The sequence below is a fragment of the Melozone crissalis genome, unplaced genomic scaffold, assembly GCF_028551555.1.
Source record: "Melozone crissalis strain CALT ecotype California unplaced genomic scaffold, PUWL_Pcris_2 ptg000195l_1, whole genome shotgun sequence".
Classification (NCBI taxonomy): domain Eukaryota; kingdom Metazoa; phylum Chordata; class Aves; order Passeriformes; family Passerellidae; genus Melozone; species Melozone crissalis.
The window spans coordinates 302,333-329,374 of NW_026535960.1; the positions used below are offsets into that span (position 1 = coordinate 302,333).

General features: G+C 56.8%; 1 protein-coding gene across 2 annotated transcripts; it reads right to left on the reverse strand.

Moving 5' to 3' along the window:
* Positions 1-3,150: 3,150 nt before the first annotated feature.
* PUF60 (poly(U) binding splicing factor 60) lies at positions 3,151-26,511 on the reverse strand. Of its 2 annotated transcripts, XM_054293893.1 has the most exons (11): positions 26,431-26,511; positions 21,885-21,980; positions 19,149-19,238; positions 18,163-18,213; positions 13,714-13,875; positions 12,504-12,596; positions 10,982-11,195; positions 10,158-10,348; positions 7,921-8,056; positions 6,348-6,586; positions 3,151-3,742 (listed from the first exon to the last, which is right to left on the reverse strand). In XM_054293893.1, the coding sequence occupies exons 1-11, from the start codon at positions 26,455-26,457 to the stop codon at positions 3,443-3,445; spliced, it is 1,599 nt and encodes a 532-aa protein (XP_054149868.1). In that variant the 5' UTR covers positions 26,458-26,511; the 3' UTR covers positions 3,151-3,442. The 2 variants fall into 2 exon arrangements, with proteins under 2 accessions (XP_054149868.1, XP_054149869.1); XM_054293894.1 differs by lacking the exon at positions 18,163-18,213.
* Between the last annotated feature and the right edge of the window lie 531 nt (positions 26,512-27,042).

The following is a 27,042-nucleotide window of genomic DNA, read 5'->3' on the forward strand; positions in this document are numbered from 1 at the left end:
GGCCACCACAGCCACTGTGGTCACCATGGTCACTGTAACAAGGTGTCCATCCAGGGGAAGCCCCTCTGAGAGCTGCCCAGTGAGGGAGCAATGCCAGGGCAGCAGGGCCAGCACAGGGGGGCTGGAGCAGCCAGGACAGCACAGGACAGCAGAGATTGGCCAGTGCCTGGGGCCACTTGGGCACTTCCCAATAGAGGGGTTTGGGAGTGGCAATGCCACGGCCACCTCCTAGCGCTCCTTGGCTGCCTCGCCTGTTGCATCAATAAATTGCTGCTTGCTCACATGCCGTATAAGAAATGTATCAAAAACTTGATCCTTGCTCTCCTGGTGTATCAAATGTTTATCAGAAATTTGATCCTTGCTTGTCTGGTGTATCAATAGTTTACCAAAATTTGCTGCTGGCTCACCTGATGAACCTGCTACAGCTTCTATAATGTCTCTCCTGCAGGGCGCCTCATTTCCTGAAATAAAACCTTTCCTGGAGTTTTTGTTAGAGGGAACTCAAAGCTTTATTTTTCAAAGTTGGATCTTCAAAGAAGTGCTGGAGAAATGTTCCTCCCTTTTTCCTCGTACACTGCAGCCTCTCAGAAAGGACCTGAAGGGGCTGGAGCATGTCCAGGGAGGGGATGGAGCTGGGGAAGGGTCTGAAGCACAAGGAAGGGCTGAGGGAGCTGGTGGGGGCTGTTCAGTGCAATTAAAAAAGGATGAATAATCAGTTCGGGGCCAGTTCCAAACTTTCTGATTTGAGGTAACACTACAGAAGAAGCGCTGGGAGGCAAACAGAATAAAGAAGGGTGAGAAATAAAACAGAGAAATGGGGACAGAGGCAGCACTGCCCATTTATTTATGGAAAAAACTGGGGTGTTTTGCTCAGGAAACTCTTTTTTCTTTCAAATCAAAGAAGGATTTTCCCTCTTTACCCGCTCATCTCCTGGAGTTGTAGTTCAGGAATTGTCCGCAGGAGGGCAGCAGCGAGTGCCGGGAAATCAGCAGCACTGCACATGCCCGCCCCCAGCTGCAGTTCCAGGTGCCAACAGCAGGCGGCAGCACGAGCTGCTGGCACTGCCGAGCGCCCGCCCCGCCCCATGCCGGCCCCGGGGGCTCTGCAATGGTTTGGGATGGAGCGACCTTAAAGCCCGTCCGGTGCCAGCCCTGCCATGGGCAGGGACTTCTTCCCCTGGGCCAGGCTGCACCAGGACCTGCCCAGTCTGGCCTGGGACACGGCCAGGGATAGGGCAGCCACCTCTTCCCTGGGACAGGAGGAGAATGTTGGTATGGATCTCGTCCATAAATGTATTTGATGGATCAGTGTGACAAGAGCTCCAAGCTCTCAGTGCTTCCACTGCCAGAAGGATTTGGTTGCTTCCCTGCTCGGTTCCTACAGGTCCTGGACAGGTGCATTTGGGTCAGTTCCCCACCCTGACGAACGAGCAGGGCAGGCTGTCCCGGCTGCCCGCTGGGCGCACAGGTTCTCCCGTGCTTAAACCCTGCATTTTTGGGATGTCTTCCCTTAACATCAAAATCCCCACATCCCAAAATCCCACCATCTCCAAAGCCCTACCATCTCCATATCCCTGCATCCCAAATCCCAGCTGCTGTAGCACAGCACCTCCAAATCCCTATATCCCAAAACCCCAGTTACTGCAGACTCGGCAACCCCAAATCCCTGCGTCCCAAAACCCCAGCTGCTCTAGACACGGCATCCCAGCATCCCAAACCCCAGCTGCTGTAGACATGGAATCCCCAAATCCCAGCTGCTGTAGCACAGCATTCTGAAATCCCTACATCCCAAAATCCCAGCTGCTGTAGATACAGCATCCCCAAATCCCTGCATCCCAAAATCCCAGCTGTTGTAGACACAGCATCCCAAAATCCCTATTTCCAAAATCCCAACTGCTGCAGGCACAGCATCCCAAAATCCCTATATCCCAAACCGCAGGTGCTGCAGGCACAGCATCCCCAAATCCCTGCATCCCAAAACCCCAGCTGTTTAAGACACGGCATCCCAGCATTCCAACATCCCCAGAAACAGCTGCTGGCTGCGCTCCAGGCTGAGCCATTCCAGCCCCGGGTGAGTGTCCCAGGCTCAGCTGCAGGACACCCCCAGGCCTGGCAGCAACCCCAGAGGGAGGCTGGGCTTGGAATTCCCGGGATTCCTGGAATTCCTGGCTGCAGTTCCCTGGGGATCATCCTCCTTAGATCTGCATTTCTTCAGTAACAGGATCATTTCCTCCAGCTGGGTCCCAGTCCTGTGGGATTCCTGAGCACAGGCTCAGCTAGGTTGGACAGGAGCCCCCAGGGGTGACTCCTCCTCCCAGGACAGGAGCCCTCAGGGGTGACTCCCCCTCCCCAGGTTCCCCCTTGGCTCCCTCCCAACCCCTGGAGCCCAGCCTGGAGGGAAAGGGCCACTCCTGCCCCCAGGGAACTGACCCCAGTGTGCATTAGGGAGCTGGGGCTGGGCAGGGGCACCCACAGCATCTCCCGGGGCCGGCCCTGCTCCTCAGGGTGCCAGCCCGGGCCGAGGAGGTGCCAAACTGGGCCGAGGAGGTGCCAGCCCTGTGCCAGCCTGGGCCGAGGAAGTGCCAGTGCAGTGCCAGCCCGGGCCGAGGTGGTGCCAGCCCTGTCACACACACACACAAGTGACACCGGCTTTCTCTGCGTTTTTATCTCAAGTCCCCAGATACCAGATCCCTGCCCACCCTGGAATGTCCTGGAATGTCCTTTACACACGGCTACAAAAACCCCGGGAGGCAGAGGTGGCAGGGCCGGCCCCAGAGCAGAGCTTGGCCAATTCCTGGGACAGAGTTGGGCTGATTCCCTGGATCCAAGCTTGGCCAATTCCTGGGACAGAGCTGGGCTGAGTCCCTGGATCCGGGCCTGGCCAATTCCTGGGACAGAGCCGGGCCGATTCCCTGGATCTGAGCCTGGCCAAGCCCTGGGATCACAGCTGGGCCCATCCCCAGATCCAAGCCCAACCCAGCCCTAGGATCAGAGTTGGGCCCATTTCCTGGATCAAGGATCCGGGATCAGAGTTGGGCCCATCCCTAGCCCCAGGATCAGATCCAGGCCCAGCCCCAGGAGCATCCCCAGGGTCCAGGATCAGATCCAGGCCCAATCCCAGCCCAGGCCCAGGATCCGGTCTAGGCCCATCCCCAGGCCCAGGATCACGTCTAGGCCCATCCCCAGGCCTAGGGTCAAATCCAGGCCCAGGCCCAGTCCCAGCCCCAGATCAGATCCAGGCCCAGGCCCATCCCAGCCCCAGGGTCACATCCAGGCCCAGGATAAGGTCCAGGCCCATCCCCAGCCCCAGGATCAGTCAGGTCCAGGCCCAGCCCCAGGATCAGATCCAGGCCCAATCCAAATCCCAGCCCCAGGGTCAGATCCATCCCCAGGATCAGGTCCAGGCCCATCTCCAGGCCCAGCCCCTGCCCCGGGGCGCAGTTCATGCCGAGAGGTCGCTGTTGTCGAACCTCTCCTGATCATAGACCTCGGCCACCACCTTCCTGCCCGCGAACCAGCGCCCATTGAGCGCCTGGATGGCCTTGTGAGTCTCTGAGGCCATGGAGAACTCCACAAAGATCTTGACGATGATCTCGGCATCCTCCTCCTCGCCCTGCTTCTCCTGGTAGATGATGACCCTGTTGACGGCCCCGAACTTGCCGCACTCCTCCGTCACCTCTCCCTCCAGGTCGTCGTCGATGTCCTTGGGATCCACCATGTTCCGCAGCACCATCACCGTGGACTGCAGGGAGGGAGGAGAGGAGGGGGTGAAGGCTGGAGACACGCACGGGGCACAGCCCAGCACCCAAACCCCAAACCCACTGCAGGCACTGCAGCCATGATATTTTATGTAAAATCCTTTTGCTAGGATTTTTTCTCCTGAGAAGCTGAGAGGCTTTAGAAATGAAATGCAAACAAGAATTATCTGCTGCTGTGGAATGCAACAGGTGCATGTGTGATTGGTCTCATGTGGTTGTTTTTCATTAATGGCCAATCACAGTCCAGGTGTCTCAGACTGTCTGGTCAGTCACAAGATTTTATCATCATTCCTTTCCTCTTCCTTTCCAACCTTCTGATGAAATTCTTTTTTCTATTCTTTTAGTATAGTTTTAATATAATATATATAATAAAATAATAAACCAGCCTTCTGAAACATAGAGTCAACATTCTCATCTCTTCCCTCATCCTGGGACCCCTGTGAACAGACTACACAGGCACCGTCCTTGGGCTGCAGGCTCAGGCTCTCAGGGATAATCACTGAGCTTCTATTGCTGCCTGGCAACCTGACAAAGGAGGAACGATGAGGAGGACTTCATCTTATTAGAAGGCTAATTACTTTAATAATAAATAATTGCGTTAATAATTAAAATTAATAAAAATATTTTTAATTTTTAATGAATTTTACTCAATGTTTAATTTTAATTAATTAAAATAATAAAATTATTAATAATTACTTCAATAATAATTAATTACTTTATTATACTATGTTACAATACACCTAAAGTGAATCTGCCAAGCACTCACTCTGCACACAACTGCTCTCTCTGCACTCATCTCCTGACTCTCTCATGACTGTCCAGACAATCCAGGACACAAACACACACACACACCTGGCCCTGACAGGCCAACGAAACAAAACACCATCACTCTGGGTAAACAATCTCCATATTGCATTGCACTTTGGCACAACACAGGCACAGCAAATGATAAGAATTGTTTTTCCTTTCTCTGATGTTCAGAGAATGTGAAACTCAGAAATATTCTTGGGAACAGTTGTGCCTTGCTTTTCTCTGTGAAGAGAAATGTGGCAGCAAGTTTCCAGGCCTGTGTGCTGCTGGCCCCTGGATCAGAATTGCCCTGGCTGAGAATGCTGTGTGCCATTTCCTGGGACACGCCCTGGAAGCACAAAGAGCCTTGGGCGCCACTCCCATCTTCCCTGTGCTGCTGCCATCCAGGTATGTCACTCTCATATTTCCTGGAAAAATCCCTTTGCCAGGATTTCTCTCCTGGGAAGCTGAGAAGCCTCACAGAAAAATGTAAGCAATAATTTATCTGATTTACTTCTCCTGTGTTTTGCTGCTTTGGAATGTGGTAGGAGATTGCTTCATTGGTTTCATGTGAACTGTTTATACTTAATGGCCAATCATGGTCAAACTGTGTCAAGACTCTGGGGAGAGTCACAAGATTTCATTGGTGTCTTTCTAGTTTTCTGTCGGTATCCTTTCTGTATTCTTTAGTATAGTTTAGTTTAGTATTCTTTAATAATATAATATCGTAAAATAATAAATTAGCCTTCTAAGAATATGGAGTCAGATTCATCATTTTCCTCACCTTTCACAGGGGACCCCAAAAATACCACACAGGTATTTCTCGCTTTTCCTCAACAGTTCCCCAGTTCTGTCACAATTCTCTTTGTGTTCCTTTCCTGCCCTCCCAGTAAAGGCTTCCCCAGGTGCTCTGGGTGCTCCCAACAGGCCACACAGGTGGGTGACACATCTGCACCTAGCCCTTCCATGACTGAGCCCCTTGGGCTCTCAGATCACCTGGCTTGAGCTTCAGGGCCACATCCAGGTGGCCTCTGGACACCTTCAAGGACAGGAATTCCACCCCCCCTCCCTGGGCAGGCTGCTCTGTGCACCTGGCCTTGGCACCCCTGGGGCATTCCAGGCTCTGCCCCATCCCATTGCAGGCTCCACATTTCCTGTGGCTGCTCCTCACAGCCCTGTGGGTGCCCCTCAGAGGTGCTGTGGGTGTTGCTGAGCTCAGAGGTTCTGTGGGTGCCACTGTCACAGACATCTTTTATGAAAAATCCTTTCCTTAGGATTTCTCCTCCTGAGAAGCTGAGAGGCCTCAGGAACAAAATGTAAACACTGGTTATCTGCTGCTGTGGAATGCAACAGGTGCATCTGTGATTGGTCTCATGTGGTTGGTTGTAATTAATGGCCAATCACAGTCAGCTGGATCGGACTCTCTGTCGGAGCCACAAACCTTTGTTATCATTCCTTTTTCTATTCTTAGCTGGCCTTCTGATGAAAGCCTTTCTTCTATTCTTTTAGTATAATTTTAATGTAATAGATATCATAATATAATAAATCAAGCCTTCTGAAACATGGAGTCAGATCCTCATCTCTTCCCTCATCCTGGGACCCCTGTGAACACTGTCTCATGCCCCTGAGCTCAGAGGTGCTGTGGGAGAGCTCAAAGGTGCTGTGGGTGCCCTGAACTGCTATTGCTGAGCTCAGAGGTGCTGTCGCTGAGCTCAGAGGTGCTGTGGGTGCTCCCGAGCCCCCCTGCCCTGCAGAGCCCAGCCTGGCACCCAGGTGGCAGCTGTCCCCTGGCACACCCACCTCCTGCTTGCGCAGCAGCTTCTGCATGACCATGTGGCGGGCGCTGCTGCCCGAGATGCTCATGTGCTCCTGCTCGCTCAGCATCTCCGGCCGCTCCGACTCCTGGAACACCTCCTCCTCCTCCTTATTCTCCTTCTTCACCTCCACCAGCCCCAGCGCTGGGGGGCTGGCCAGGATGGGGTTCACAACGCCCACCTGCGGGATGGTCACCGGGATGGGCGGCCGGGCAGGGGTCACACCTGGGAGAGGGCAGGGACAGGAGGGTGGTCAGTGACAGCTGGGTGATGGTCAGGGACAGCTGGACAGTGACAGCTGAGCCATGGTCAGTGACACTTGGGCAGTGGTCAGTGACAGCTGGGTGATGGTCAGGGACAGCTGGGTGATGGTCACTGACAGCTGGGCCATGGTCAGTGACACTTGGGCAGTGGTCAGGGACAGCTGGGCAGCAGTCAGTGACACTTGGGCAGTGGTCAGTGACAGCTGGGTGATGGTCACTGACACCTGGGCGATGGGCAGTGACAGCTAGGTGATGGTCACTGACACCTGGGCAGTGGTCAGTGACAGCTGGACAGTGACAGCTGGGCAGCGGTCAGTGACAGCTGGGTGATGGTCACTGACACCTGGGCAGTGGTCAGGGACAGCTGGACAGTGACAGCTGGGCAGTGGTCAGTGACAGCTGGGTGATGGCCACTGACACCTGGGTGATGGTCAGTGACACCCAGAAAATGGTCAGTGACACCCAGGCCATGCTCAGTGACACCTGGACAATGGTCAGTGACACCCAGTGCCAATTTCCCAGCTTTTCCCCCCATGCCAGGTGTTCCTGCTGGGAACCATGGCCTGTCCCATCTATTGGACACAAAATGAATCCATAAAACTTCCCAGCTCCAGCCCAGGCAGGGCCAGGAGCAGGAGTCCAGCTTCACGTGTGGCACAGAGTGGCATCTGTGGAAAAGGGACACAGGTGACAGGGGGAGAGCACACACGGGTGACAGGAGGAGGGGGCACACAGAGGTGACAGGAGGCACAGCACACATGGGTGACAGGAGGAGGGGCACACAGAGGTGACAGGAGGCACAGCACACACGGGTGACAGGAGGAGGGGCACACAGAGGTGACAGGAGGCACGGCACACACAGGTGACAGGAGGAGGGGCACACAGAGGTGACAAGAGGCATGGCACACACAAGTGACAGGAGGAGGGGCACACAGAGGTGACAAGAGGCACAGCACACACGTGGCAGGAGGAGGGGATAGACATGTGCAGGTGACAGGAGGAGGAAGCACAAAGGTGACAAGAGCACATGCACATGACAGATAGAAGATGACACACAAATGCCAGGAGGAAGGGGACACAGGGGCCTGGAAGAAGGGACACACACAGGTTCTAGGAAGAGGGGACAGACACAGGTGACAGAAGAGGACACACACAGGTGACAGAAGGGAATGCACAGAAGTGCCTGCAGACAGGGGACACCGGTGCCAGGAAGAAGGGACAGACACAGGTGACAGAAGGGGACACACACAGGTGCCAGCAGACAGGGGACACACATACCAGGAGGAGGGGACCCACCTGTGATGACACCAGGGGCCTGTGCAGCCATCACAGCCTGGGGCAGAGCCCCCAGGGGCTGGGCCAGGGTCAGGGCAGGGGACACGAGCCCCGGGGTGGCCAGCGTGCCCAGCACTGCAGCTCCTGCCACGGCTTCCTGGGGACACAGGGAAAACCTGGGGTTAGCCCTGCCCCAGGGACTGTCCCTGCAGAGCAGCCAGCCAGGCTCAGCTCCCTGCACCTGGAAATCCCAACACTCCATCCCCAGGAACAGAGCAGCCAGCCAGGCTCAGCTCCCTGCACCTGGAAATCCCAACACTCCATCCCCAGGAACTCCCAGGGCTGTGAGGGAAGGCAAAGGTGTCACCCAGCCCAGCAGGGACACAGAAACTCTGAATGAAACCCTGGGAGGAAAACCTCCTCCTGGAGCCCCAATCCCAATGAAGAAAAACCTCCTGGAACTCCAATCCCAAGAAGAAAAACCTCTTCCTGGAACTGCAATCCCAAGGAAGAAAAAGCTCCTCCTGAACTCCAATCCCAAGGAACACCCTGACTCCAGACACTGAGAACACCAACAGCATCCAGGAGGAACATGCAGCTAAACAACAAGCACTTCCATGGAAGTACTGAAATAATGTGCCTAAAACACAGCCCAGGATCCCCATGTTTTCTGGTTGTTGCTACTTTCCAGGCCATTGTAGTCCTGGTTTAAAAAGTCCCATCCTCCTCTCCCTTGTGTTCTCGGGGTTCCTGTAATCCCTGGTGTGGCAGAGCAGAAGATGCCAAGGTTCTGTCCTTCCATCCCAGATGTCAGTGGATCTGTGACTGCTGTGATATCCTAACTCTCCCCTACATAAATGCCCAAGCCCTGGGATCCAACCCATCCCATCAGGGCTCTGCCCCCAGTGCCCACAAGGCCACTCCTATTTCCACTGCAGATGAAGCTCCTGTTGAAGGGGAATGAGAAAGTGCTGGAACAAACCCACTGGAATTTCTGGCTCCACTGGAAATGGCTAAAAAACTTCTCCCAATACTTCTGGTTCCTTCACTTCCCTGCCAGTCTGACTTTTCCCACCTCAGGCAGACAGGGGTGACCCCTGCTCCTCTCTCTCTAGTGCCATGTTCCTCCTGGCAGGAACAGATCCTGCAGTTTCCTGACAGAACAGCAGGATTTACATGTGTCTGTACCACATCTGCATCATTAAGCAGAGTCCATTCTCCCTTCCCAAGTGATTCTGATCCAAGTAATTCCAGCCATGTCTCAGCTTCCTCCCTGCCCTGACTGCAGAGCTTTCCAGCCCTCTGGAATCTCTCCTGGGACCTGTGAGTTCCACATGAGGGGCAGCTCCTCCCATTCCTGCCTCCACCTTCCCCTTCAGGGAAACAGTCCCAAAAAGCCTTTTGGAGCCTCAGCCACGCTGCAACACCACCAGGGGCTGCTCTGCCCAGCAATTCCTGCCCAAGCAAACCCCACAATGCAATCAGTGCTGGAATTGTCCTGCTCCATGGGCTGCAGTGCCATGGGGGGATCCTGCTGCCCAAGGCTGGGAGGGGGGCACAGCCTTGGGAATCTGTCCCACCCGGGAGCTCCTGGTACTTCAGGAAAACAAAATCAGAGAACTCAAGCTCTGTACCAATATCCAATCCACCCCATCTCTGCCTTTCCCTGTTTTTAGCAGCTTAAAGCCATCCCAGGCCTGTTCCACCCTGCTACAGGTGTGACCTGCAGCCAGAGTGCTGCTCCTGCCCCCAGCCCTCATCCCTTCCATGTCCTCTCCTGCTTTCTTTCAGCCTCTCCTGCAAACATTTTTCCCTCACTGCTGGCTTGGTTTCCAGACTAGGAATTCCCTCCACCCTTCCCCACCAGTTCTTGGAATGAAGCTCTCATCAGCTGTGCCAGATGATTCCACAATCTGGTGTCTCAGATTGCCCACTGCCAGGGACAAGCCTCCACGTGTGAAATCCTGGGACAGAGTATGATCTGCAATCATGGCACCCTGGAATGGCTTGTGCTGGAAGGGACCTTAAAGCTCATCCAGTCACACACCTGCCACGAGCAGGGACACCTTTCACTGTCCCAGGCTGCTCCAAGCTCTGCCCAACCTGGCCTGGAACACTTCCAGAGTTGGGGCAGCTTCTCTGGACACCCTGTGCGGTGCTCTGTGCTGTCCCTGTTCCATCCCTGTGTCTCACCTACTCCTCCCCTGTTCCACCTCTGTGTCTCACCTGTCCATCCCCTGTCCCAGCCCGTGCCTCACCTGTGCTGTGATCTTGGCGGTGGCAGCGGCAGCAGCGACAGCAGCTGCAGGGGGCAGCCCCCCAGGTGTGGCAGGGGTCAGCAGTGGCATTGGGGGTGTCACAGCCTTGCCCACACGCAGGTACTGACCCCCCAGGTCAAACAGGTTCATGGAGGACACGGCGTCCTGGGAGGACTGGGCTTTCTCGTACTCTGCAGGAGGAGATCATTCACTAGTGAGCCTTCCCTTGTTCAGTCACGGAATTATGGAATGGTTTGGGTGGGAAGGGACCTCAAACACCTTCCAGCCCCACTCCCTGCCATAGACACACCTTCCACTGTCCCAGGCTGCTCCAAGCCTGTTCAACCACAGAATTATAGAATGGTTTGGGTGGGAAGGGACCTCAAACTCCTTCCAGCCCCACTCCTTTTCCCCTGCCCTGGGCAGGACCACCTCCCACTGTCCCAGGCTGCTCCAAGCTTGTTCAATCACGGAATTAGGGAACGGTTTGGGTGGGAAGGGGCCTCAAACTCCTTCCAGCCCCACTCCCTGCCACAGACACCTTCCACTGTCCCAGGCTGCTCCAAGCCTGTCCAACCTGCCCTTGGCACTGCCAGGGCTGGGGCAGCCACAGCTTCTCTGGGCACCCTCTGTCAGCACCTCACCCCGTCACAGCCACCATAAATTACATTTCTAAATCCAGCCCTGACCTGCTCCAAATTTATTCCCACCCATTAAGGAAAATCCCAGCCCCGAGAGCAGCCCAGAGGACAACTCCCTGCCCTGCCCCAGCCCCAGGAGCAGAGGACACCCCCCTGCCCTGCCCCAGGTGCACCCAGCTGTACCAATGAAGCCGTAGCCTTTGTGCTTCCCTGTGGTGGGGTCCCTGGCCAGGGTGCAGGATTTGATCTTGCCAAAGGCCTCGAACACGCTCTTGATGTCGTCATCGGACAGGTCCTGGTGCACCGAGGCCACGTAGATGCGGTTGAAGGCTCGGGCCTCCTCTGCCAGCTGGTCAATGATGGGCTGAGCCTGCCCGATGTTGCTGGGCCTCCCCACCTGCAGGGACAGGTGGAAATGGAGCTGGGAAGGGCCTGGAGTACCTGAGAGAGCTGGGAAGGGGCTGGAAAATTCCTGAGGGAGCTGGGAAGGGGCTCAGCCTGGAGGAAAGGAGGCTCAGGGGCCCTTGTGGCTCTGCACAGCTCCTGCCAGGAGGGGACAGCTGCGGGGGTCGGGCTGTGCTCCAGGGAACAGGGACAGGAGCAGAGGGAACGGCCTCAGGCTGGGCCAGGGGAGGCTCAGGGTGGACATCAGGAGGAATCTCTTCAAGGAAAGGCATTCAGGCATTGGAAGGGGCTGCCCAGGAGGTGCTGGAATCCCCATCACAGGAGACATCAAAGGAATGGCTGGATGTGGCACTCAGTGCTCTGGGCTGGGTGACAAGGTGGGGATAGGTGACAGACTGGACTAGATGGGCTGGGAGTGATTTACCATGTGAACAGTTCCATTATTCTGTGGTATGGACAGCCCATGGAGCAGGGCAGCCCCTGGCCCCTGCCTGCCTGTGCAAAGCACAGCACAGCTCAGAGGGAACAGGCCCAGAACAGCTCCACTATTCTGTGGTGTGGTATGGTATGGACAGCCCATGGAGCAGGGTAGCACTTAGCCCCTGCCTGTGCAAAGCACAGCACAGCTCAGAGGAAACAGGCCCAGAACAGCTCCATTATTCTGTGGTATGGACAGCCCACGGAGCAGGGCAGCATCTGGCACCTGCCTGTGCAAAGCACAGCACAGCTCAGAGGGAACACGCCCAGAACTGCTCCATTATTGTGTGGTATGGACAGCCCATGGAGCACCTGGCCCCAGCCTGTGCAAAGCACAGCACAGCTCAGAGGGAACAGGTCCAGAACAGCCTGCACTGACGGGGTTCTGGGCTCTGCTCCCTCCTCCCTGTACCCATTTACCTTCCCTGACCTGCCAAACACAAACTTCCAGGGACTGAGAAGCATTCTGCCGGGAAACCACAGCATTCCTCCCTCTCTCCTAAACCCCCTGGGCCATGGCACCCTGCACACACTCAGGGTGTGTTAGAGACACCATAAAAGATATAAAGAATCCCCTTTGCTTTGTCTTCAAAAGAATTCCATGTGTGGGTGGGAAAACCTGAGTGCAGTGCCTGGGGCCAGTCTCAGGTGGAACTTGCAGGTTTCTCCCCAGGAGAAGGGACCCAGAGCCACCATGTGCCCCATGTTGGACATCAAGGTCCATCAGGGAACAGTCTTTAGGTTCCTTCCCCCACCACAGGGCTGTGGGGAGCATTTCCAGGAAAAGAACAGCAGGAATTTGCAGAGCAGGAGTGTTACTCACCTTGATGTTCCTTCCCCCCAGCATGACAGAGTTCATCTGCTCCAGGGCCAGCTGGGCAGCCTCAGGAACCTCGTATTCCACAAAGGCAAAGCCCTGGGATGGGAGGAGACACCTGTCAGTCACTCCAGCTGTGCCAAGCTTCCCCATGGACCTACAGGTGGGATTGATTCCCACCTCACTGATTCCTGCTCGTGGCCCAAGGAGATCCCTTAGAAAAGCATTTTAATGTGGCAGAAGATGCCTGCAGAGGTTCCCCCAAGGACATCTGACTCTGGATGGAGAATTCCTGAGGGAGCTGGGAAGGGGCTCAGCCTGGAGGAAAGGAGGCTGACAAGGCAGCCTCTCAGACTCTGAGGCTCTGCAGCAAAACGCCACCTAACTAAGGGCTGCTGCCTTGTCAGCACTTCCAGAGCTTCAGGCTGGACAGCAGGAGGAATTTCTTCACTGAAAGGGTGGTCAGGCATTGGAAGGGGCTGTCCAAGGAGCTGGGGAGTCCCCATCCCTGGAGATGTCCAAGGAATGACTGAGTGTGGCACTCAGTGCTCTGGGAGCTCTTTTCCAACCTCAACGATTCTGACTCCATGCACTTCACCCCACACACCCCCAGCTCCCACCACAATCCTGCCCTAAGCAGATCAGGCAGCTGCAAATGTTCACCCCCCGTGCTAAAAAGAGCCTGTTCTTCACAGGGATAGAGGCCCTTTCCTCTCCTGGCTGCATCTGGAAAGCCTTGAAGAGAGGAGGATGCTCCTTGAGGGCTGGGAACCATGGAAAGGTTTGGGTTGTAGGGACCTTAGAGCCCATACAGTTCCACACCTTCCACTAGACCAGGTTACTCCAAACCCCATCCAGCCTGACCTTGGACACTTCCAGGGATGGGGCAGCCACAGCTTCTCTGGAGAGCCTGTGCCAGGGCCTGCCCACCCTTACAGGGAAAAATTCCTTCCAAATTTCTGCAAAGTTGCTCATTTTGTGTTTAGGACACATGGCTGAAAGAAATGTCCTTGCAGAAGACCCCAAAACCCCTCATCACTGGGCATCAGCACCACCAGCTCTTGCTGCCCCCAAGGAATTCAAGACAGTTCACCTCCTCTTTGCCAGACCCAGGCAATCCCACAAGGGTTTTGGTGGGACAGCACCATAAAGCTCCTCTGGTTGCACCCCTTGTCACAGGCAGGGAACCTCCCAGGGAACCCTAACCCCGTCCCACCTTGTGCTTCATGGTGACGGAGTCCCAGGACATGTCGATGCTCTTGATGGGCCCGAAGGGGGCGAAGGCCTGGCGGATGGTGTCCTCGCCCAGTTCGTAGTAGATGGAGCCCACGTAGACCCGGCACATGATGGCGAGTGCGCGCTGCCTCTGGGCCGCCATCTGTAGCGAGACAAGGACTGGCCGGTCAGTGCCGGGCTGGCCACGGCCGCGGGGCCTCCTCCCCCTGCTGCTTCCCTCCCGGAGCCAGCCACAGCCTGGACCAGAAGGAGTTCCCTGCTCGCTGCACGGGCCGCTGGAGCGGATCCGCCCGCCTCGGTCCCGGATAAAGCCCGGGGCACGCACGGCTCGGCCCCTCCGGCCGGGTCTCGCCTCCAGCCTCACCTGCAGGAGGAGGGAATCCCTTCGCTCTAGGGCAGCTTCCCCTCCAGGCAGCCAGGGGCTCAGCTCGGGGCACTGGGAGAACCCCTCCCGCTCCCCCCAGCAGCACAGATCCATCGCACTCCCGCCCCCTCCCCGGCAGCACAGGGCCTGGATTTGGAACCTGGGAACCTCCCCCCGCTCCCTCCGGCACCAGAGCCTCCCCCCGCCCCCGGCAGTGCGAGATCCAGTACTGGGCACCACCCCTGCCACAGCTCAAGAGCAGAGCCAGGCACTCCCGTGGCCCAGCGGGACTCCTGGGAAGCGTGTGGTGCCAGTACTCATCCCTGCCTGGCGGCACTGGCTGTGCTGGGGCAGCCCCGCCGCGCGGGCACTGCACGCAGGGTTCCTGCTGCGGTGCCCTGCATCTGCCTGGAACCTGCTCTCAGACAAATCCAGCCATTCCTCAAGGGAGGGATCCCAAAAGCAGAGCAGTGTGTCTGTCCTTCGTGCTGTCACCCCCCGAGCAGCTCTAGAGCTGCTGAGGGACGGGGCCCTGGAGATGCGGCCACACCTCGGGGCTCTGGAGGAGTCACTGCCTGCAGGTCAGGGGACGGCTCTGGGGCAGGTGGGACACACCTGGGGCACCAAGAGGCTGGTGCAGAGCACGTGCAGCAGCAGCAGGTGATGCCTCTGGCCCTGCCCTGCAGCACAGAGGGAGCTCTGAGCCCCCCCTTCCCTCCCTAGCACCCCCAGGACAGAGGGGCTGCACCCAGGGCCTTCAGGAGATGATTTCTGGGGTGCCCTAAGGAGCACAGGAGCTCTGCCATGCCTGGGGACCCCTGGGGCAGAGGGAAAGCACTCAGGGCCTCCTCAAGGCTGATTTCTGGGGTGTCCCAATGAGCACAGGACCCCTGGGGCAGAGGGAAAGCACTCAGGGCCTCCTCAACGCTGATTTCTGAGGTGCCCCAACAAGCAGGAGCTGTGCCTGGGGATGCTGCAGCCCAAAAGGAAGGGAGAGCTCGTCTGTGACAGGCACAGCGGCAGGGACACAGCCTGTACCAGAGAGATTCCTGCTCCTGTCCAGGACTGCCACTGCAAACAGCCTGGGAGGGTCTGACTCCTGCCATTCCACACAGGACACTGCAAACAGGGACAGGTCTCAACCCAGACTGTCCCTGAGGTGACATCAGACCCCAACTGCTGCTCCTGGGGTGAAATCAAACCCCGGACTCTGTGCCTGAGGTGACATCCAGCCCCAACTGCTGCTTCTGAGGTGACATCAAGCCTCAAATGTCGCTCCTGAGGGGACATCCAGCCCCAATTGTTGCTCCTGAGGTGATATCAAGCCCCAGACTCTGCCCCTGAGGTGACATCAAGCCCCAGACTCTGCCCCTGAGGTGACATCAAGCCTCAAATGTTGCTCCTGTGGTGACATCCAGCTCCAAGTGCTGCTCCTGAGGTGACATTAAACCCCAACTGTTGCTCCTGAGGTGACATTAAACCCCAATTGCTGCTCCTGAGGTGACATCAAGCCTCAAATATTGCTCCTGTGGTGACATCCAGCCCCAGCTGCTGCTCCTGAGATGACATTAAACCCCAACTGCTGCTCCTGAGGTGACATCCAGCCCCAGCTGCTGCTCCTGAGGTGACATTAAACCCCAATTGTTGCTCCTGAGGTGACATTCAACCCCAATTGCTGCTCCTGAGGTGACATTCAACCCCAATTGTTGCTCCTGTGGTGACATCCAGCCCCTGCTGCTGCTCCTGAGGTGACATTAAACCCCAATTGCTGCTCCTGAGGTGCCATTAAACCCCAGCTGCTGCTCCTGAGGTGACATCCAGCCCCAGCTGCTGCTCCTGGGGTGACATCCAGTTGCCCCCTGCCTGGCTAAGGATTTCCCAGCACGGCTGGGCCACGGCTCTCTTTACTCTGCAGGCTGTGACCAGCAGGACTATGGCACGTGCACATGCAGCACACAGAGGCTGGCTGCTCTGCCAGGTGCTCCAGCACATCCCTAGCTTTGGAAAGCCCCTCAGTGTGCAGCCCATCTGCTGAGGGGCTCAGAGCCACCACCAGTGTCACTCCGGAGGCGCCTCTGCAGGAGGAAATGCCCACCTTGCCCTGCCACAGGACTCTAAAGGAGAGCTGGGGGAGTGAGGAGGACTCGGGATTTTCAGCCAGCAGAATTCCTTCCTGCAAAGGGTGGTCAGGCACTGGAAGAGGCTGCCCAGGGAGGTGTGGAGTCCCCATCCCTGGAGGTGTCCAGGGAACACCTGGGCTGGTGACAGGGTGGGGATCAGGCACAGCTTGGACTCGATGACCTTGGAGGTCTTTTCCAGCCTCAATGACCCCGGGATTCTGGGCTTGCAGAAGGCAGAGCTGAGACGGGCTGTGCTGACTCTGTGTCTGTGGGTCACCAACAGGTGCATCTGGGTGGGGGACGTGCCCTGGGCCCCTGAGCTCAGCACAGGTCGGTGTCAGGGCCTCCTGCCTGGACATCTCAGTGCTCTCAGCAGCCCCAGGCTGATCTCACTGCTCCCTGTGCCTCCTTCTCCTCCTGTCACATGGAAAAGCACCTGAAGCCTCAGCCAGGCAGCAGCCCCCACCTGCAGCTGTGCAATGCTGCTCTAAAGGGACTGGAGGTTATTTCAAGGACAGGCCAAAACCCCACCTTGGGGTGCTCTTGTAACCAAAGCAGGCGATGCACAGCCCTCACCACAAGCACCAGCCATGACACAGGGGATGGTGAAGGGATGTGGGAATCTCACACTGTGACACTGAGGACTGAGCCCATGGGAAGCTGTCACTCAGGCCCTGAGACCCAGAGCTCAGGGAGTTCAGTTCAGGCTGTGCTGCCTCCACAAAGGAATTGGGGAACCCTGGCCACAGGAGAAGGGCTGGACAGGGTCCTGTTTGCACTTTGTGCATCCTGAGGGAGCTCTGGGATGAAGCACCTGCCAAGAAAGGGATATCCTGACTGCTCTGAACTGTACCTGCTCCTGCTCCTGGGCTGTGTCCACCTGTCACTGCCCAGGGAGGAATGGCTGAGGAAAAGGGGTCACAAGCCATTAAAACTTTCCTGTGCCACCAACTCAGCTGTGCCCAGCTGGGAGAATGAGCCAGAAACAATCTAGGCCAATATGCTGCAGTTCCACTGCCAGGCAGCAGCTCCAGGGATGGGGGAGTTCCTGGGCATGAGGGCTCCAATGCCATCTCTGCCAAATCCACACCAAGAAGGCTGCTCCAAACTTACCCTGCCCCAGAACAGCCATTCTGGCTGCCCATTGACACACCACCCACTGCCACAGGAGGGAGACTGGGCATTTCACCTCAGTGCCCTTTTCCTTGGGATTCAATCTCTGCCCCTGTTTTACACCAGGCACAAATCTCATAGTCCAGCAAGCCACAGAGGTATTTACAAATGAACCTTTGGGTGCACAGAGGAGCCACAGGACACTCTGCCCAGAAAAAGGAGAGGATGGCTCGTGCCAGGTCATTCAGCTCTTTGTGGCCTCTGATTAGAAGGGGCACAAAGGCTCACAGGAGCTCTGTGATCAGCCCTGCAGTTCTGTCCCTCCCATCCTGCTTTGGCTGCACTCAGAACGTGCCATACTGCCCTGGTCTGGAGCGTGCACAGTAAAGAGAGTCTGAGCCTGGGCTGCACCATGCTCTGCCAACCTCCGGCACCCCGGCCCTCCCCAGCAGCGGCCGGCTCTGGCTGCTAGGAGGTCGTTCCACAACAAGTCGCCCCTTGGTGAGTTACCTTGGCCGTTAGTTTTAGGTCGGGACCTCAGAACTGTAGCATCCCTAGAAATGCAGCTCCCACAATTTCACGGGTGTGTTCAGAACTGGTGGAAATCTAAAGCTGTCTGTGCCCCCGAGTGGCAGTGTCCCCGCAGACTGCACAGCCTGGGGTCTTCTCGGGGCAGTGACACCTCGCTCTGCTCCTGGGCGTGTCCAGTACACGTGGGGATGTGGGAGGGCTGCGCTGGGCGCGGACAAGAGCATTGGCACCACTACGAACGTCCCCACGCTAGGCCCTGACTAAGACAAGTGCCCCAGAAGAAGTGAATATGTCTATTGACCGATTGTAAAGGTGAGAGAGGATCTCCAAAGCCCATTGTCACTGCTGCCATCTGAAAGACAGTAAAGACAGAGTTCAGTCTGTTGGAGCTGAGCATACTACGGCTGTTTGTACAAACTCAAGCAGAGCGGCGGCGCAGGGGCACCTGCGAGAGGCCTCTCCTTCCTCGGCCCTCACTGCCTGGTCCCCAGGAGCGTCCGGCGCCAGGACCCTGCCGAGCCCGGTCCCACCAGGCCAGGGTGGGCTTGTGCTGCTGCCGCTGCCTCGGGAAGCAGGGTGGGATCCCAGGGGGGACTCAAGGCAATAGCAACCTCTGCGACCACTGTCCTTGGTTCACCCCCAGCATTTAAAAGGAGCCCCTCAACTAGAGCAGACCCTCAGAACCAGGCACAGCCCCAAACGGCCTCGGCTGCCGGGCAGGGAGAGCACATCCGCAGGGGTTCCTCAGGCAAAGCCTTCGTTTTGGGCTTCCTGACTTTGAGAAGAGGCGCTGAGATATGTTCCAGAAACCTCTGAAGGAGGGGAGGTGAAACCCCAGTTAAGGGCTCTCCCGGTATGGGCATTCCAGTGCAAGCAGGAACAGCCAAGAGAACTTCTCCAGAATTGAGAGCACCCGGGTGCAGGGGAGGGAAATGGGGCAGCACTGGCACACGGGGACACAGGGACCCTCCCTCAGGCAGAGGAGATGGTGACAGGACACCGTTCCCAGGATCCCTTCTGCCTTCACCACCTCAAACATGGCTCAGAAGCAAAGCCCACGGCAAAGTCTTTGGCTTCTCGTATCTCAAGAAGGGACGTCCAACAGGACAGGAACTTTTAACCATTTCCTCTGGGAACAAGAGAGATCTGCGGGCAATTTGTGAGGTTAGTCGGGGTGCCTGGGGGAGCTGCAGGCTCAGGGCTGTGCTCTGGTTCCGAGGGCCCTGAGAACTCCACCGTGTCGGGGGGAGCACGAGGCACGGGGAGCGGCTCGCAGGGGGCTCTCACCTGGAGGTTGGTGAGCTGCTGCTGCTGGTGGGCGATGGTTTGTTTCACCAGCACGCTCTTGATGCTCTGCTCCATCGCGTACTTCTTGGCCTGCAAGGAAAACAGGGGCTGTAGGGGCAGCATGGCACGGCGGGGCAGGGAAGGAGGCCTCCACAGCTCCCAGAACCTTCTGCTCTCCATGCCTAAGCACCAGGGCACTGCCCCCAGCTCCCCAGGGCCCTGGGACACAGAGGATGTGGTGAGGGGCAGCCCAGGGAAGCAGCATGCACCAGGAGCTCAGCGTTCCCCTTTTCCATCCCCACAGCCCCCCGCAGCCCCTTACCTGCAGGGCCGGGCGGGCACGGCCTCCTCCAGTCCTGTCCTCTGCTCTGAGAGCCTCTGCACAGACAGCTGCTACAGGAGGGAAGGGGCTCCAGCTCCCTGCTCCTCTCCCCCATGGCCACCCCTGCGCTGGGGTCTGCCCCCTCAGCACGCCCGGCCTGCTCTGGATCTGCTCCCAAAACATGCCAGCTCTTCCCTAGCTCTGCTCCCAAAACACACCGGCTCTTCCCTGGATCTGCTCCCTAAGTGCCCCAGCTCACCTCTGGCTCTGCTCCCTAAATGCCCCAGCTCACCTCTGGATCTGCTCCCAAAACACACCAGCTCTTCCCTGGATCTGCTCCCAAAACACGCCAGCTCTTCCCTGGCTCTGCTCACCTCTGGCTCTGCTCCTAAAACACGCAAGCTCTGCCCTGGCTCTGCTCCCTAAGTGCCCCAGCTCACCTCTGGATCTGGTCCCAAAACACGCCAGCACTTCCCTGGCTCTGCTCCCAAAACATGCCAGCTCTTCCCTGGCTCTGCTCCCTAAACGCCCCAGCTCACCTCTGGCTCTGCTCCCTAAATGCCCCAGCTCCCCGCTGGATCTGCTCCCTAAATGCCCCAGTTCACCTCTGGATCTGCTCTCAAAACATACCAGCTCTTCCCTCCGATCCCTAAATGCCCCAGTGTCACTGACATATTTTTTGAAAAATCCCTTTGCCAGGATTTTTCTCCTGAGAAGCTGGGAAGCTTCACCTTCTCCATGTTTTGCTGCTCTGGAATGTGATTTGGAGAACTGTTTACCCAGCATGTGAATTGTTTTTAACTAATGGCCAACCACAGCCAGCTGTGTCAGACTCTGAGCCTGTCACAAGATTTCATTGTTCATTCCTTTCTAGGCTTCTGATGTCTTCTTTAGTGTAGTTTTACAATATCATTTTCTTTTAATATAATAGATATATAATAAATCAGCCTTCTGGAACATGGAGTCAAGATTCTCATCTCTTCCCTCGTCCTGGGGAACCTCAAATACCACCACATCCCAGCTCACCTCTGGCTCTGCTCCCAAAACACAGCAGCTCTTTTCTCTGCTCCCCAAATACCCCAGCTCACGTCTGGATCTGCTCCTAAAACACACCAGCTCTTCCCTCTGCTCCTAAATGCCCCAGCTCACCTCTGGCTCTGCTCCTTTAATGCCCCAGCTGTTCCCTCTGCTCCCTAAACGCCCCAGAGCTCACCTCTGGCTCTCCCTATTCACACCAGGCTCCCTTGGGGTTTCTCTCAGTCCTCCCCAAACCTGGCAAAGCCAGAGATTCCAGGGTGCCAGCACAGAGCTCAGTGCCAAGGCACCCCCCAGGACACACACACAGCCACCCCCTGGCACCTGGTGTCCCTGGCTGTGCTTGGGAGCTGCCAGGGAACAGCAGGATCTAACCCAGGGGTTTGAGGGCTGTGCTTTGGGAACTGGAAATGGACAGGGGGGCTTGGATCTGTCAGCTCCAGAGAAGCCAGAGGGAACAAGGCTGGGAGGCAGCCAGCTCACACAGAGGCACAGCTGGGACAGCCCAGGCACAGCCACACGGAGCCTCCTGAGGACAGGGGACACGGCTCTGTGCCCCTGCCACCCGAGGATGGGGGACACAGCTCTGTGTCCCTGCCACCCCAAGGACAGGGGACACAGCGGGGACAGAGCTCTGTGCCCCTGCCATCCCGAGGACAGGGGACATGGCTCTGTGCCCCTGCCACCCCGAGAACGGGGGACATGGCTCTGTGTCCCTGCCACCCCGAGGACAGGGGACACGGCTCTGTGCCCCTGCCACCCCGAGGACGGGGGACATGGCTCTGTGTCCCTGCCACCCCAAGGACAGGGGACACAGCTCTGTGCCCCTGTCACCCGAGGACAGGGGACATGGCTCTGTGTCCCTGCCACCCCAAGGACACAGAGGGACACAGCTCTGTGTCCCTGCCACCCCGAGGACAGGGGACACGGCTCTGTGCCCCTGCCACCCCGAGGATGGGGGACATGGCTCTGTGTCCCTGCCACCCCGAGGACAGGGGACACAGCTCTGTGCCCCGGTCACCGACAGGCCAGGCGCAGCTGATCCCAATTTCAGCCCTCCTGGAGCTCCTCAGTGGCACCCACACCCCAGCTCAGAATTCCCATCTGACTCAGGATGCCATTTTTCTGAACTGACTGACTTTTTAAATGAAACCCACTCTCACCCACCCCAGCAGCAATTCCCATCATGCTCCCAGAGGTGTCCATGAACTCCAAACCAAACCAAGCAGTTCCTGGCCCCAAATGTGACTGTGGGACCCTCCAGCACGGCCACGACCCCACAGACCCGGTGGTGAGTTCCCTCTGGCCCCACCAGTGCCAGAGGCTCACTAAAGCACACCCCCATCCCCAAAGAGCAAACTCCCACCAGTTTTACTCACTTTCTGGAGAGCTTCCTGCTGCTCTGGGGTGAGAGGGGGCAGCCCCAGCTTGGCTGCCGTGCTTTGCCCGTTCTCCATCTTAATGGACTCCGTGCCCTGAGGAAACAGGAGATTCTCAGGGAAATCTGCTCTCACAGGAGTGACCTGTCTTCCCTCCAAGAAAACCAAAGCTTCATGTCAGAACATGAGAGCTGGCTAAGAACCCTTCCCAAAGCCAGCTGTATGTCAGGAAAACCAGTTCATACTCCCACCATTCCCTGTGGGAAGAGCCATCCCAGCAACTGTCCAAGCCAAGAGATTGCTGGACACTTAGAGTTCTCCAGCCAGGTTTGCTGTGAACTGACCATCAGATAATCCCCAGTCCTTGCTCACACCATCTCCATCCCCCTCAACAGACCCACTGTCTAGTGTTCCCCATCAATGCTCTCCTCCCCTCTCCCTCCCAGCTGACCCAGCTTTCTCAAGTTCTCAGTTTAAAACCTTCTCTGAAACCTTCCCAAATCACAGAATCATGGAATGCTTTGGAGGGACTCTAAAGCTCACACAGTCCCACCCCCTGCCACGGCAGGGACACCTTCCACCATCCCAGGCTGCTCCAAGCCTGTCCAACCTGGCCTGGAACACTTCCAGGGATGGGGCAGCCACAGCTTCTCTGGCAACCACTGCCAGGGCCTCACCACCCTCACAGGGAAGGATTTATTCCCAATACCCCAAATGAGCCTGCTCTCTGGCAGTGGGAAGCCATTCCCCTCTGTCCTACCAATCCAAGCCCTTGTCTAAAGTCCCTCTCTAGCTCTCTGGAGCTAGGATTGCAGCACAGCAATCCCACTGCTGGGACCACAACTCCAGCATGGTGATCCTACTGCTCAGACCATGGATCCCACTGCTGGGACCATGACTGACTACAGAACAGCAATCCCACTGCTGGAACCACGGATCCAGCTTGGTGATCCTACTGCTGGAACCATGACTGACTCCAGCACAGCAATCCCACTGCTGAGACCATGGATCCAGTTTGGTGAATGCACTGCTGGAACCATGACTGACTATAGAACAGCAATCCCACTGCTGGGACCATGGATCCCACAGCTGGGACCACAACTCCAGCATGGTGATCCTACTGCTCAGACCATGGATCCCACTGCTGGGACCATGACTGACTACAGAACAGCAATCCCACTGCTGGGACCATGGATCCAGCTTGGTGAATGCACTGCTGGGACCATGGATCCCACTGCTGGAACCATGACTGACTCCAGCACAGCAATCCCACTGCTGGAACCACGGATCCAGCTTGGTGATCCCACTGCTGGGACCATGACTGACTCCAGCACAACAATCCCACTGGCTGGAACCATGACTGACTACAGAACAGCAATCCCACTGGCTGGGACCATGGATCCAGCTTGGTGATCCCACTGCTGGGACCATGACTGACTACAGAACAGCAATCCCACTGGCTGGGACCATGGATCCAGCTTGGTGATCCTACTGCTGGAACCATGACTGACTCCAGCACAGCAATCCCACTGCTGGGACCATGGATCCAGCTTGGTGAATGCACTGCTGGGACCATGGATCCCACTGCTGGAACCATGACTGACTCCAGCACAGCAATCCCACTGCTGGAACCACGGATCCAGCTTGGTGATCCCACTGCTGGGACCATGACTGACTCCAGCACAACAATCCCACTGGCTGGAACCATGACTGACTACAGAACAGCAATCCCACTGCTGGAACCACGGATCCAGCTTGGTGAACGCACTGCTGGGACCATGACTGACTCCAGGATAATGATCCCACTCCTGGAACCATGAGTGACTCCAGAAATCCAGCAGCCCGGTGCTGCCCCTGCTGGGACCCCAATCCCAGCCTGATCCAGCGCTGGGACCCCAATCCCAGCCTGATCCAGTGCTGGCACCCCCAGCTCAGCCCCCGCAGCAGGACCTGGCCCTGCCTTTGGTGCTCACAGGGGTTCTGGTGGCACCATCCACCAAAACAGAGCTGGTTCCTTCTCTCTGCTCCACATTTCCCACCAACCACCCAAAAACCAGCGGGGACAACCCCAGCCTGTGGTCCTGGACATGTTCCTGTGGGAAGTCTTTGCCTTAGTAAAAGGATCGAGCCAAGACCAAAATCAAAGCTTCTCCTGGATTGCCCTGAATAACGGAATTGTTTGGGCTGGAGGGACTCTAAAGCTCATCCCATTCTACCCCTGCCATGGCAGGGACCCCTTCCACTATCCCAGGCTGCTCCAACCTGGCTGTGGACACTGCCAGGGATGAGGCAGCCACAGCTTCCCTTCCCAGCCCAGCCATTCCAGGATTCCAGGATATATCCCCAATATTCTGACTCCTATTTTGCAGCAAGAATGAGACTCCTGGTTTTGTGCAGCCTCCAGGTTTGTGAACATGGAGCAGAAAACAAACCCTCCCAGGACAAAATCCAGCTCTCTAGGTGTCTGGACAGCACCCAGAGCTGCAGGTGCTCCCCATGGCTGGAGTGGGACACCAGGAACACAAGGACGATGGCAACACCAGGGCACCAACAGGGACACAGGAGCAGAGGTGGCTGGAGCTGCAAACTGCAGTGCACAGAGCCACAGCCAAGCTGAAAACCAGACCAAGTGGTGTGGAATCATGGAATTGTTGAGACTGGAAAAGCCCTCACAGCCCACCGAGCCCAACTGTCCCCAGCACTGCCCAGGCCAGCAGTGACCATGTCCCCAAATGCCATCTCCACCTGCCCACACAGCACATCAAGGGACAGGATCCTGCATTCCCTGAGAATCCCACACAGCACACCAAGGCCATCCTGCATTCCCTGACAATCCCACAAAGCACACCAAGGATCCATCCTGCATTCCCTGACAATCCCACAAAGCACACCAAGGGCCATCCTGCATTTCCTGACAATCCCACACAGCACACCAAGGGCCATCCTGCATTCCCTGACAATCCCACACAGCACACCAAGGGCCATCCTGCATTCCCTGACAATCCCACACAGCACACCAAGGGCCAGGATCCTGCATTCCCTGACAATCCCACACAGCACACCAAGGGCCAGGATCCTGCATTCCCTGACAATCCCACACAGCACACCAAGGGCCATCCTGGAATCCCTGAGAATCCCACACACATGCCCTGGCCCTGCTGTGCCCCACAGCACACCAAGGTACCCTGAGTGTCCACAACTCTTTGTTTTCATTGTCTCGTATTGTCCTAAATTCCAATTGTCCAATTTTTTATTACTCTAATTATATTACTATTTTTATAACCATTTTATTACTATTAAACGTTTAAAAACCTAAAAGCAAGTGATTGGCGTTTTCCACACTATTTTTATAACCATTTTGTTTGTATTAAACTTTTAAAAGTTTAAGAACAAGTGACTGGCGTTTTTCACAAAAACCAACAGCCCCCCTCAAATTCCTGCTCTCTCACACCTGCAGCCACCCATCAAAGAGCAAGAAATGCCCCAGAACTCACAAAGACTCCCATGAAATCAGGGAGTTCCGGTTTTATCCAGGTGGATTTGGGAATGGGGACCCAAAACCACAATTTAAACAAGCAGATTTGGGAAACTTGGCACAGCACCTAGCACAGGTGAATCTGGGAATAGGAGTCCAGAACCAGCACTTAAACAAGTGGATTTGGGAAACCCAACTCAACACCATGCATTTAAACAGAGGAATTTGCGAATGAGGGCCCAAAGAAAAGCGTTTAAAGAAGTAGATTTGGCAATGGGGGCCCAAAACCAGCATTTAAACAGGTAGATTTGGGAAACCCAGCCACACACCGTGCATTTAAACAGGTGAATTTGGGAACGGGAGCCCAAAAGCAGCATTTAAGATTTGGGAAGCCTATCACAACACCGAGCATTTAAAGGGGAGAATTTGGGAACGGGAGCCCAAAGAGCAGCGTTTAAAGCGATGGATCTGGGAACAGGAACCCAAAGAAGCGTTTAAAATTATGCATTTGGGAGCCCAAAGAAGCGTTTAAAGCGCTGCATTTGGGAGCCCAAGGAAGCGTTTAAAGCGATGGATTTGGGAACGGGAGCCCAAAGAAGCGTTTAAAGCGATGGATTTGGGAACCCAAAGAAGCGTTTAAAGCGATGGATTTGAGAGCCCAAAGAAGCGTTTAAAGCGATGCATTTGGAAATAGGAACCCAAAGAAGCGTTTAAAGCGATGCATTTGGCAGCAGCAGCCCAGAACCGCGGCCTGCCTGCACGGCACCCAGCACGCGACGGCCGAGCCCGCTCCCCTCAATGCTGGGACAGCCACGGCGGGGCGGCAGCTCAGGACGGCGCGGGGGGACACCGACACCTTCCCCACACGGAGAAGGCCGCCACGGGAGGCCACAAGAGACGGGAAGCGGCGCCGACCCCTCATAGCCGCGGGACCGGAGAAGGCCCGGCCCGGGCGGATCCGCCCGGCGGCCGCGCTGTATCCCGCCCCGAGGAGCCGGCCCGACTCATCTCATCCCAGCCCGGCCCGGCCCAGCCCAGCCCGGCTCGGTCCCGGTCCCGCCGCCCCCTCACCAGCGCCATCGTCGTTGTCGCCGCCATCTTGTCCTTCCCGTCTGCAGCACGCGGCTCTCGCGAGAGCTCCGCGGGGCGCGCGCGCGCGGGAAACGGCGCTGGAGGCCCTCGCGAGGAGAAGTCTCGCGAGAGCTGGGGGGGTGTCATGTGACCCCAGCGGCTGCCAATATGGCGCCGCCCAGCCGCTGCCGGAGAGGGGAGACGAGACGAGACAAAATAAAACAAAATAAAATATGGTGTAATTCCAGGGGAACGTGGCTCCAGCGCGGCTGCTGCGGCCTCAGCGCCGCTGGATCGGTGGTGGCCTGGCAGTGCCCGGTGCCTCGGGACGGTCCAAAGCTGCCGGTGCCGCGGGCAGGGCTGTGGCTGGCCGGGCCCCGAGTAAAACGGGCTCAAACGAGCTAAAATGCGTTAAACCCGGGTAAACCTAGCTAAAACGGGATAAAACGTGCTAAATCCGACTGACACCGGGCGGCCTTTAGTCGCAGCCGGGGTGAGGAGCCGCGGAACCCCCCCGGTACCGGTTTGTGGGCACTGGGAGGTGCCAGGTGGGTCACGGGGGCGGACCGGATTAATAAATTATAAATTGCAGGTGTGAAAAATGCGTGTTTT

Bases quoted from the DNA above. Each gene is read 5' to 3' on its own strand.
- PUF60 (XM_054293893.1), bottom strand. From the start codon at position 26,457: ATGGCGGCGACAACGACGATGGCGCTG. The intron at 21,981-26,430 runs GTGAGGGGGCGG...CTGTTTCCTCAG, and splicing joins CGACAACGACGATGGCGCTG to GGCACGGAGTCCATTAAGAT. The intron at 12,597-13,713 runs GTGGGACGGGGT...CTCCCATCCCAG, and splicing joins CCGTCACCATGAAGCACAAG to GGCTTTGCCTTTGTGGAATA.